Consider the following 13,151-nt stretch of genomic DNA (forward strand, 5'->3'; position numbering starts at 1 on the left):
TTTCAAAAACACTGGGCTGTACATGAAATCCTAGCTCTCTCAGTATGGATTGTGATCAGAGTTGTATGAGCCCCTAATAAAATGAGTTAAAAAAAAAAAAAAGAATGTGCTAGAGCTGTGTCAACTGATCTGTAGGGCTGACCTTGACATATTTCTAAATGAGAAATACAACTTACAAACAAAAGTATAGAATCTGTTTCCACATTGTAAAAATAAGCCATGATTTCCTGCGACAAAGGTGCGTCCCTGCGAAAGTGTAAGGAAATTATAACGGAAACCACATTGGAGCAAAGATTCCCTTGAGAGTGATCGGAAAGTACACCCCTCTGCACACCACAGTACCACTCACAACAGCCCCAAGGTCACAACAACTGGTGTCTTTGGACAACTGAGTGGATAAACAACACATGATATGTCCATACACTGGACTATTACTCAGTCAGAAAGAAAGCTGAGGTTTTGAGTGGTTATGAGTTGGGTTGCTAACCACAAGGTCACCAGTTCAAAACCACCAGCTTCTCCATGGGAGAAAGATGGGGTTTTCTACTTCCATTAAGAGGCATCACCTTGAAACGTACAGGAGCCATTCTACCCTGCCCCCTACAGGGCCATGCTGAGGCGGCATTGACTCGATGGCAGTTAAGTGTGGATTTTTTTCTTCTTTTGTTTTCCATGACATGAATGAACCTTGACAACATCATTCCATGTGAAATACATAAGATACAAAGAATGAATATTGGGTGATGCTAGCTTTAGGAATATCTAGAAGTGGCATGGCAGAGAGACAAAAATCCACTAAGTAGTTGCAGGTACAAAGGTTGGGGAAGGGCTAGGAGTTATTAAGGGGTGCCGAACTTCTGTTTGGGAGGATGACAAACTTCTGTAGAACAATCATAGTAAACATGGTGAAATAATTAATGGCAATGAACTGCATACTTAAGATTGGTCATAGTGTCAACCTTTTTGCTGTATCTACATATCCACCGTAAAGTGTGTAAACAAACAAAAATGCTAACAGGCTACAAAAATATGAGTGCTATATAATAAGAAATTAGTAATTGATGCTTTTAGCAATCGTTATTTAAAAACAGAAATTCACCTTTAATGATACTCCAAATGAGCCTTGAAGTTTTACAGAGACTATCCCACTTAATACCCACTCCAACCCTGTGAGGTAAGGGCTGATGCTATTCCCAGCCCACAAATGAGAAGTTAGCAATTGACTCATGGTCACACAGTCAGTAAATGACAAAGCTGGAGAAAAAAAAGTAATAATCAAATTGGTGGTGGGGGGGGTGGATGGAGAAATTTTAATTTTTATAAAAACTAACTTGGTCCAATGAAAACATTTACTTAGGTGAAAGGATAGCGGGTAATTTTGTCTTAGATTGGGGGTATCATTTAATATTACTTCTAAGTAAAATAAAAGTATGAAAAAAGGAATAGTATAGAATGTGTGGTACAATGGCTTTTAAAAGATTTCCTCAAATCTTTTGAACACCCCCACTCAGAGAGGAGGTCACTGTTTCTTCACTTTCGCCAGGATTCGTGACCGCATTCCTCAGCCACACAGCAGCAGCAATTCAGTGTGACCTTGGAGGTGGAGCCACAAAAAGAGAGAGAGCTTCCTTCAGGCTCCTCTTCTTCGGGAAGCTCCATCTGGGGGATGCCACCGCCTTGCTGTGAGTGAGCTCCACGTGGAGAGAAGCTGAGGTCCCCCATCAAGAAGCACTAGCGACTTCCAGATGAGATGACTTTAGTCCCCAGCCTTGGCATCTTCCAGCCCCTGACATTGTTGAGCAGAGACCCACTTTGCCAGCTTGTACTGTCCCCATGCCTGAGCCTCAGAAGCTATGAGCATCATACATGGTTCTTTCATGCTGCTATATGACACAGTAACAGCGTGTTGGAACATTAGGTGCAGACCTTCTGCAGTGACCTTTGCTCCTTTGAGGCGAGTTTGCTCTTGATCTCATTTTTGTTTCCTTTAAGCTTACTGTACTTTAGTTCTCCTCCCTAAACCATTCACCAGCTCTTCTAGCATCGAACGTCACTAGGTTCCAAGAAAATGATCTGTTTCAAGAAGGGTAGAAAAAGGGAGTCAAGCTGGCTGGAGCGTCAGCCTTCTAAATGTCTTCCCATGCCTACTGCCTTAAGATGTAATCTGAAGCAATGCACCTCCCTTACCAACCATTGATTGAGTAGCGCATGTATTGAATAACAGCACCAGGGATGAAGGGGGGGAAAAGTCCAGGCAGATAAAGGCCTGGGAAAGAGATCAGTGGTGACTATTGCACTGAAATGCCTTTACAGAATGAACATACCATGGAGAAGACCCAAAACAACAAAAAGATTTACGTTCAGGCAAAGTGAAACTGAAAGAGTGCAGCTTACCCCTCGAAACAGTGGGCGACCGTCAAGACCCACTTTTTGGCAATGAGAACACAGCCACAAATGTGCCCACTCGGGTCACTCTGCAGGGAACACTGCCATGGCCACCTTCCGGGGCGACTCGTCCGACCACCCAGGATCCTCTTGTTCATTCGGGCAGCAGGGCGGCGCCCACAGTCTACCAAGGAGCAGGCCAAGACACACGTTGTGATTCATCGCCAAGCACAGCTAAATACGAGGCTCTTTACTGTCCTCTACAAGGGTTCTTCCCCCTAAGCCAAGCGAGCCCAATTGAAGATCGGATCACTCTTACCTTGTTCAGTGCACAGGAGGGAAACCGCACTGCTGCTCTGGCAAGACTGCCTAGATTTGGAAATAGAAAGTGGCATCATATTAATTTCACTCCAAACACTTTGTCAGGGCAAGGCAAAAGACAGAGGTTGGACTATTAGTCTTTGAACAATGATGCTTAGTGAAGAGATGTTCAAGGTAGAGGTGTGGTCTGATATCACCTCTTGTGGGGTTGCATGGTGACTACATACTTAAAAATTAATTATTATAATGATGTAGGTTCACATTTGTAGGGGGGAGAAGCTGTCATTAGCAAAGATTTTCAACACTGTCTTGGCTGCCAGTAACACCCAGAATGTTCGCTGAAACCATGAGTCTCCAGGTAGAGAGAGGGAAGGAAGGCGTGGCTTGGGGCTGCTTCTTTGACTCTGTATTGAGGAGAGAGCATGTCGGAATTTATGCTTTTGGAGAGTAGGTATGGGTTCAAAAACACCCCCAAATATTGAATCTGAAAATAAAATAAAATATTATTTCAAAACCTTGATAATCCGATCAAGGAAATCCGTGTTGAAAGCATCCTGACAGGATAGTCATGTGTTATTTCAGGGATATAATAAACAGATAAAAGACAGAGAAGATAAACATCTCTTCCATCGAACTGTAGGTGGCAGAATCAGCACCATCGTTAAGCTGTGGGCTTAGGTTGTTGTTAGGTGCTACCAAGTTGGCTCGGATTCATGGTGTCAATATACACTTGTATAACAGTTTGGGGCAGGATATATTTCAATCTCTAAATTCTCCTCCAATCAATAAGCATCTATTTACAACTTAAAGTGAAGTGTAAAACACATCGAGGCTTTCAAAAACACTGGGCTGTACATGAAATCCTAGCTCTCTCAGAGGAAAACTGAAAAATTAAATAATTCTTAAATATATCACTAGCATATTCCTTTTTGAAGATTTACTAGTTTTATTTCCTGTAACACATACATGGGGAATATATGTGAGGTTTTCTGGGGTCTACTATAAATTATAAAATACAGAGAAAAACACATTTGCGTTTTATCTTCCCACAAGCTAAGATTACTATCATTCTTACTCGCCGTCAGAACCATCCACTGCTTTGTAGCACTTGCCAAAATCTCTTTTTTTATTTTAAAATTCTTGTATTAGTTTATCAGTCCTCTCCTCATTCTTACACAGATCTTCCCCCAGATCAAAACCCTTGTCTCCCTCATTTAACTTTCCATCCCTTCAGAGTTTAGAATTCAACGTGGGACAGAGGATATCCCCGATAATAAGTTATTTACTAAATCACAGTATGATAGCTTTTAGGAATCAGAAAAGACATCAAAGACTTTGATAGAAAATGGTGGTCTAAAGTGTGTTGTAACAGCATACATCCGATGAGTAGGGCAAGATTAGAGCCAGGTGCACCAACTCCCAATTTAGATTGATCAGCTCATTTGAACTGAGAAAACGTTCCTGCCGGTCTCGGTGTGGGGTGGTACATTCACTTTGTCGAAAGACGCAGGTCATTGTTTTAGAGAAAGTCCTTCAGTTGACAAATATTTAAAAATCTGACTGAAGAGACAATAGAGTCAAACTTTTGAACAAAATGTCAAGACATTCTGAAGGGACATGGCCACATGAATTTTTCATTTTGAGAATTCTTAAGAGATCGTGTCTTTAAGCATTTTTATAAGCTTTGGAGACAGCAAAGCTTGGCTTGAATTCAGAAACCGTCATCATTTATGGGCTGTGAGCTTTTTAGTGAGGTCCTCATTCTGACCTTGGTTTTACAGTCTGCAAAAAAAATAGGGCTAATCCTGTTTTGAGTCAGTTGTGAGGAATAAATGAGTTAATTTGTGCAAAAATACCTAGCGTTAGCCCTGGAATGTCAAAGTCGTTGCATTTGTGAATTCCTTTCATTTGTCTTCTTCCTGCATCTCACACTCTACCTGGACCATAGGCAAAGGAAGCAGCCCTGTGTGAGATGCTGTGACCTAAGAGAGGAAAATATTTAGAAGTCGACCCTCAATGCCCCTTGAGAATAATTTCATTCTTTGCCTTCGAGTCCTCTCTCAGACTCTCCCAGTTCTAGCTGTGATTTTGACTTCAATGCCCTTGGATAACCAGCGGTGTGTAGGAAAGGTAGAAAATGAAGACATGAGAATTTAGGACAAATCGGATGAGGATTTTTTAAAATGCCAATAATTTGAAACCAAGTCTCTCTCTCTCTTTACCACACAGTATCTTGGGAATCATCATAAAAATTCAATTATTAACCAAGAGAAGAAAATCTACATCTAGCAAAAAGCCAAACAATGGTGCCCCAGAAAGGCCAACAGTCATTTCACGGGAGTTGTTTATTGATGTAACAGATTTCAGTTATCTTAAGTTAGAAACAACAGGAAGGCTCTCCTACTCCACCCAGCCCCTATCAGAGATTCTTACCCTTCCACCAGCAGCCCCTGCACGGTGATCCCATGAAGGTCCTCCCAGTTGGAATGTAAGGTCAGCCACGGCCAGTCTCGCAGCTGTTCCTGTATTGACGCTGTCACAGATGCCCCTCTGACACACAAACAAAAGTCAGACACATATGCTAAATTCACTAGTCTCCGGGGAGGCCTTCAATTATTTAGCACTTACAAAAAAGAGCATAAAATTATACATCCATGTTTCAAGAAAGAGATTTGCATGAGGAGGGATTTTGCCTGGAAGGAGAGCAGCATGAGGTGGAGCTACTAGCTGTATACAGAGATAATAAAGTTCCAAATCTTTACAGCTGTTTTCGTCATTCTGTCTACTGACATGTATTTGAACTTTGAGAGGTGATAGAAAATGTGCTCTATAGAATTTACAATGCTTAAAAAACAGAGCAACTTTAGGCAGTGATCAAACATAAAATAAAGGTTGCCTTATTGAACTTTATCGGTTCTCCTTGCCCAGGGCACTCTTGCAATATTACAAAAAAATGCCACAAAATAAAATAAAGATAACCAGTACTCATTCAGTGTCCATTTACACAGTATATAAATTGGAACTAAAATTTTTCAGCATCTTGCAAAATCATTATACTCAAAAAATACATTCCACACATAAAAATTAAGGACTCTGGACAATACAGGTGAGAATTATACAGTATTTCCCCTTACCCTGTGCTCTTACTAATTTGTATTCCACCAATAAGTTCCAGGGTCTCAGTCAATAATGCGCATAATATGGTTACAGCTTTTCCAAGGTTTAAATCGTAGCATTCAAAAAAATTTAGAATTTTATGTAAATTGTTCATGAAATGGTTGTTTCTTTTCTTAGGCAACTCATATTTGAATAAAATACTTTGGATTGATTTTAAAATTTCCACATTCCATTAGACCACCACTCTTTGGAATGGGCATGTACAGGGATCTCTTCCAGCTGTTTTCCAAAGTTCTTGCAGTGGACAAGTGGGCCCTTCCATCACTGCATTCATCTGTTGAAACATTTCCATTGGTGTTCCCTCCACTCCTGTAGCCTCGTTTTTCACCAGTGCCTTTAGTGCAGCTTGGATTTCTTCCTTCAATATTATTAGTTCTTGATCCCAAGTAACGCCTGAAATGTTTGAATATTGGTCAATCTTTTCGGCAACATGGCTCTGCATTCCTTTCACCTTCTTTGAAGCTTCCTCTGTCATTCAATATTTGGCCCATACATCTTTCAGTATGACAACTTGAGGCTTGAATTATTTTCTTCAGATATTTCAGCCTGAGAAATGTTGAGCATGTTTTTCTCTTTGGGTTTTCTAACTCCAATTCATTGCACATTTCATTAAAACATTTGTACTGACTCTTCAAGATCTGTCATTTGAAATCAGCTATTTTACTTCTGTTAAATATTTTATTTCTTCCATTTTCTTTAGCTAATCTACATTCAAGATCAAGTAATACACATGATAAAAAATATATTTGTATAATGAAAAAGTGGCTCCTTCCAATCTCTGATGACAATACAAATATTGAAAACATTGTTTGAGTGTCCTTGATGCAACTGTTCTATAATTCATGTGTACGGCTTTAAAAAATCCGTTGAAAACATTCCATTATCTTTTCATTCTTTTTTTTCATGACATTTTTGAAACTCCCTTGTATATGCCTTATCATTGGAATCTACACACACTATTCTCTGTGTTGTGGATAATGTTTTAATTTAATGCTAAGTCTTGAAAGTTTTGAAAAAATCACTACCGTGTTTTTATCTCTTTTCTTTATGGAAAGCACTTAAAGACTAACTTAATTTATCTTAGTCCTCCCAACCCCTCTGAGGCAAAGAGAGAATGAGTAACTTGCCCACGATTGCACATCTAGCAGGTGGCCGAAGAGGGCTTTAAATCTCTCTGGATTAGCAGCAATGTCTCTGAGCATAAAACACCACGTGATCTTCCTTCATTCACAGCACACGTATTCTCTTTTAGCTTCCTAGTGTTCTATTACAGAACTGGGACGGCACAACGGTTAAGCACTCTCTGCTAACCCACCTAGCAGCTCCAGGAAGAACGACTAGCAATCTGCTGTCATAAAGATCAAGGTCAATCAAATCCTGTGAGGAGCTGCTGTCCCACATGGGGCAACTATGAGTTGGAATTGACTCACTAGCATATAACAGCAACAAAGTGTTCAAATAAATGAATATTCCAGTACTGACTTAACCAATACACTATTGATGCACATGTGTGCTATTTCCACTTCAGGGCTACAGCAGAAGAATAGTAGCTGAGGAGCTGATGCCAGGGGCTCAGGTAGAGGGAAAATGTCTTGAGAATGATGATGGCAACAGGTATGCAGGTGTTCTTGACACAATGGATGTTATGTGTGGATTGTGATAGGAGTTGTATGAGCCCCCAATAAAATAATTAAAAAAAAATAGTAGTTAACAATCTTAAGCATACCCCATTGCACTGACTTTCAAGCATGATACTATAACCAAATCCTAGAAATAAAATCCTCAAATCAAGATATAAAAAAAAATGATTTTAAATAAAATTTAGTGGATTGATACTATTATTCTTCAAAGAGTAATGCCAACTTATATACTCATCTAAAATATGTGTCTGTACTTATTAATTCTTGAAAATATACATGTAATATTTATCTTGCTTTTAGAAAAAAGAAGAAACTTAATATTTACTCAGTTTTTGTTGTGTTGTTTGTCAATTTGTACTGCTTTTGACTTAAACAAATAAAATCTTCTATATTAAATCAAAGGAGTCCTGGTAGTTTAGTGGGTTATCCACTAGAGAGGGTGAGACTTTCTGTTCCCATCAAGATTACGGCATCGGAAACCAAACGAGTAGTTCTGCTCTGCCCTGTAGGACTGCTGGGAATTGGAGTCAGCTCAATGGCAGGGGGTTGTTTTGTTTGCATTAAGAAAAATGAGACTATCTGCAGGATGGTGAAACTTTGTCTCACATACGTGGGATATACTGTCAGGAGAGCCCAGTCCCTGGAGAAAACTATCAGGCGTGGTAAAGCAGAAGGGCGGCAAAAAGAGGAAGGCCCTCGCCAAGGTGGACGGACACAGTCCCTGCAACAAAGGGCTCCAACAGAAGAACAACTGTAAAGGTGGTGCAGGACCGGGCGGTGTTTCACTCGGTTATGCGAGGATCACTATGAGACGGACCCAGCTGAATGCACCTGACAGCAATAACAACCACATCTGCTGCGCAGAACATATTTACAGCTTCTGAAATCCTATAGTTTATCAAGTAGAAGAAAAACGAGGCTATTTGCTCCCATAAATATTTACAGTCTCATAAACCCTCTATAGGGTTATTTGTTTGTTTGTTTGTTTTTTTAACATTTTATTAGGGGCTCATACAACTGTTATCCCAATCCATACACACATCAATTGTGTAAAGCGCATTTGTACATCATTTCTCAAAACATTTTCTCTCCATTTAAACCCCCGACATTAGGTCCTCATTTTTCCCCTCCCTCCCCGCTCCCCCCTCCCGCATGAGCCCTTGATAGTTTATAAATGGGTATTTTGTCATATCTTGCCCTGTCCGACGTCTCCCTTCATCCACTTTTCGGTTGTCTGTCCCCCAGGGAGGAGGTCACACACAGTTCCATGTAATCGGTTCCCTCTTTCCTACCCATTCTCCCTTTACCCTCCCTGTTTTGCCACTCACACCACTGGTCCTATAGGGCTCATCCATCCTGGATTCCCTTTATTTTCAGTTCCTATCTGTACCAGTGTACCTCCTCTGGTCTAGCCAGTCTTGCAAGATAGAATCCGAGTCATGGTAGTGGGAGCAGGGAGTCGTAATTGACTCAATGATATTGGGTTGCGTTGGATTTTCTTGGTATATTATATCCAGACAAATTTGAAGAAATGCTCCTGGGTAGATGATGAAAATGGAGCCCTGGTGGTGTAGTGGTTGCGCGTTGGACTTGGATCTGCATGGTCGGCAGTTCAAAACCACTAGCAGCTCCTTGGGGAAAAGACTGGGCTTTCTACTCCTATAGTTACAGTCTTGTAAACCCACAGGGGGTTGCCATCAGTCAGCATTGTCTCAATGGCAGTGAGTACGAGGACGAAGGAGTAAAAAGCATTTTGCCCATGATTAAGCACTGAAATCACTGTGTCTATCTATGAGAGTCTGTATAGGGTATACAGTCAGACTCAAGTGACCAAAAGAAACCCTGGAGCCATATACTGCAAAGGATATTTTAGGAATGTTCTAACCCATTCCCTCATTTAACATTCTGAGACCCTTCCCACATCAGTGTGGGGCCCTGGGCAAGAGTACAAATAGAGGCCCACAGACCACGTGTCTATGAATTTAGATGGTATAAATCAAGTTACAAGCTGTTGTAGCCCCCAACTTCAATCCACATAGCTGCCAGCTTCCCCTGCAGAATCCTTGGAATGGTGGTTTTCAAAATTTAGGGTTTCAGCAGAATCACCTAGCGAACACACCACAACACAGATTACTGGAACCCGGCCCTAGAGCTTCTCATTATGTAGGTGTAAGATCAGGCCTAGGAATCCCTGGGTGGTGCAAACGGTCAGTGTTGTGCCAAAATGTGGGCAGTTCAAACCTACCCAGAGATACCTCAGAGGATAGATCCGACAGCTTTCTTCCAAAACTCTACTAAAACCCTGTGGAGCATAGGTCTACCCTGCAACACACGGCGTAGACATTAGCCAAATTGACCCAATGGCAACAGGTGCAGATCAGCTCTAACTCAACCTGTAAGGCAAAACCAAACTGTCTTTCTAAACAAGCTCCTAGGCGCTGCTGCTGCTGCTGCTGCTGCTGCTGCTGCTTCTGCTTCGGAAGAACTCTGGGAATAGTGGTGTAGAGCATGGGTCAGACTCCAGGTGAAAGGTGACTCAGACACTTTTCCACCAGGAGTTGAGACATGGCTGGAAGAGGAGGAGGGCCTGAATAATCAATCACTCTAAATCAAGGTCTCTCCTGCTCACACTATTGACATTTCACACTAGATTATCCACTGATCCGTGGGGCTGTCCTCGGCACTGTAGAATGTTCAGCAGCATGCCTGACTACTACCCACGACTTCCCTGTAGCACTGCATAACCTTGGGCTTGACAATCAAAGCATGTCTTCAAATATTGCCAAATGTATCTTAGGGATCAAGTCACTAGTTATTGAGTACAAATAGTCTAGTTCTTGGCAACCAAGTCAAGGCCATTTTGATCTGAATCTATAGGCAATACTATATGGAGGGTGATGATTTTTGTTTCACATTTCGTTTCTTGAAGAATAGTATAGTCATGAAGCAAATCTAAACATGTACACAAATATTATTTTCTCTGTTGAAATGATAGAATGGAACTTGTCAGAAAATTTGAAGTACCCTGGAAGTCTAAGAGGAGTTAATATTTCAAGGCTTAGAAGAAAATCAAATCAGTTGGCACATCATTCTGGTCTCCCAAGCTCACGGAGTCACGTAGTGTTCAATAGGAGGGGTTTAAGAACTATTATTATTATGTTGGGGCTGCCAATTAAAAAAATGAAAGTCAGTATAATTCCACCAAAGCCAAGGGCTCTGACCGTGAAAACACGGAATGGGAAGGAATCATTTAAATTGAGGTGCCCCCCATGTCAGTAGAAGGAGAAGGCCTCACCTGGAGTGTCAGTTCCTGGGAACAAGACATGTGAGTATTCAACCTCAGTTCTTGACAGGTGGTTTTAAAATACTGATGCCTTGTTGGTATAGCAAGATGAATTATTAGCAATTTGAAATAGCCTGCTCTGAATTGGAACATTTCCAAGCATTTAGTATCTGATTTCAAAAACCTCCCTTTGAACCTGGTCATGGTATTATCACCCCTACTTGGTTCCCATAGAATTGTTGTTTGGTACCATCAAGTCAGCTTGTGGCCACTCAATCTGTTCAATACAAAGAAACAATGGCTGGGCCTGTGTCCTTCTCATAATTATCCCTGATTTTGAGCCCATTTTAGTCATTCCAATCACTGAGGACCCTCCTCTTCTTCACTGACCCCCTACTTTCCCAAATGTGATGTCCTTCTCAAGGAAGTAGTCCTTCCCAATAACTTGCCCAAAGCATGTGAGTTCCTCTCATCATCTTCAATTTTAAGGAACATTCTGGCTATCCTTCTTCTAAGATGGTTTGTTAGATCTTCCAGCAGTGTGTAGTATAATATATATATTTACCAACACCATAATTCAACGGTATCAAACCCTTTTTGCTACATTTTATTCACTGTCCTGCATTGACATGCATATGAAGTGATTGAAAATACCATAGTTGGGTCAGGCACACCTTGGTTCTCAAAGTGGTGCTTTTGATTGTTAACACTTTACAGAGATCTCACCTATGGATTTGCCCAATATAATATGTTATACCTAAACTGCTTTCTATGGGCCTTGATTGTGGACCCAAGTAAAATGAAATCTTGAAAATTTTCAGTATTTTCTTTGTTTATCATGATATTGCTCATTAGTCCAGTTGCAATGATTTGTATTTTCTCTATGTTGAGGTGTGGTTCACACGGCAAGGTTGTAGTCTTGACCTTTATCAGCAAGTGCTTTAAGTCTGCATTTCAAGAGATGGTGGAAAAACTCAATATAACCAACCGCAGAACAAAGTATGAACTTTAATAGATCCCATCTGAATTTGACACACTGAACACTAATGAGCAAAGACCAGAGAAGCTGTAGAATGTGGGATGACATCAAATATATTATACAAGAAGAAAACAAAAGCTCATTAAAAAGATAGGATGCAAAATGCGCTTCACACGATTGATGTATGCATGGATTGTGATAAGAGTTGTATGAGCCCCTAATAAAATGATTAGAGAAAAAAAAGAAAGCTGAAAATAATAACAACTAGAATAAATTTAAAATAAATCCAAAATGATTGAGATTTTAAAAAAAAGGTAGGATGCTAAAGAGCAAAATGGATCTCAAAGGAGACTCTAGAACTTGCTCCTGAACAAGTAGGTAAAGTGGATAGGAAAAAACGACATAAAAGACCTGAACAGCTTGCAAAAGGTGGCTTGAAAAGACAAAATATTAATGAAATATAAACAGACCTGGAACTTAGAAACCAAAATAGAGGCACACACTTGGCATTTCTCAAGCTGAATGAATATAAGAAAAAAAAATAAGTCTGAGATTGAAATATTGAAGGGTTTTATGGTGGCCTGGTGGCACTGTCAGAGAAATATTGTACTACTAGCCACAAAGTCAGTGGTTCAAATCCACCAGCCGCTCTATAGGAGAAAGAGAAAGCTGTCTGCTTCTATCTGGGAGAAAGATGAGGCTTTCTCCTCCCATAAAGATTTACATCCACAGAAATTCACAAGGGCAGTTGACTCTGTCCTATAGCGTCATCTTGAATTAGAATTTACCCAATGGGAATGAGTTTTTTGGTCTGTTACCATGAAGATTTACAAAGTCTCTGAAATCTTACAGAGAGACACTATGAGTTGGAATTAACTCAAAGGCAATGCGTTTTGTGGGCAATATATTGAACAACACAGGTAGCATCAAATTAAGGTGGAAGGTAGACAAGTCACTGTACCAAAAATAAATGGTCTACATTCAACCATTTCAAGAGGTAGCATGTGGTCAAGAACGGATGGCACCACAGGAAGAAGTCCAAGCTGCACTGAAGGCATTAGCAAAAACATGAAGCTCCTGGAAATTGACAACTGAAATGTTTCTTGTGTTTCAACAAACTATGCTATATCCTGACTGGCTCATCTCTTCCTTGTGACCCTTCTGTAACCCCTTAGTCCAATTGTCTACAGATGGGCTTTGGGTCTCCACTCCATCCTCTCCCTCATCCACATTGATATGATTTTTCTGTTCTGGGTCTTTGATGCCTGATACCTGATCCCATCGAAACCTCATGATCACACAGGCTGGTGTGCTTCTTCCATGTGGGTTTTTTTGCTTCTCAGCTAGATGGCCGCTTGTTTATCTT

General features: G+C 40.6%; 1 protein-coding gene across 1 annotated transcript in view; it reads right to left on the minus strand.

Annotated features, from left to right (window-relative positions):
- Window positions 1-13,151, minus strand: part of CORIN (corin, serine peptidase) — a 358,777-nt gene that overhangs the window by 25,086 nt on the left and 320,540 nt on the right. Inside the window, exons 16-18 of the mRNA XM_045284056.1 lie at window positions 5,140-5,256; window positions 2,705-2,754; window positions 2,395-2,569 (exon numbers count right to left, since the gene is read on the minus strand). Coding sequence (XP_045139991.1) covers window positions 2,395-2,569; window positions 2,705-2,754; window positions 5,140-5,256 — 342 coding nt within the window. The remainder of the gene's footprint in view (window positions 1-2,394; window positions 2,570-2,704; window positions 2,755-5,139; window positions 5,257-13,151) is intronic.

Source organism: Echinops telfairi, unplaced genomic scaffold (genome assembly GCF_000313985.2).
Source record: "Echinops telfairi isolate 266 unplaced genomic scaffold, ASM31398v2 ScPeMD7_7468;HRSCAF=8506_0, whole genome shotgun sequence".
NCBI lineage: Eukaryota > Metazoa > Chordata > Mammalia > Afrosoricida > Tenrecidae > Echinops > Echinops telfairi.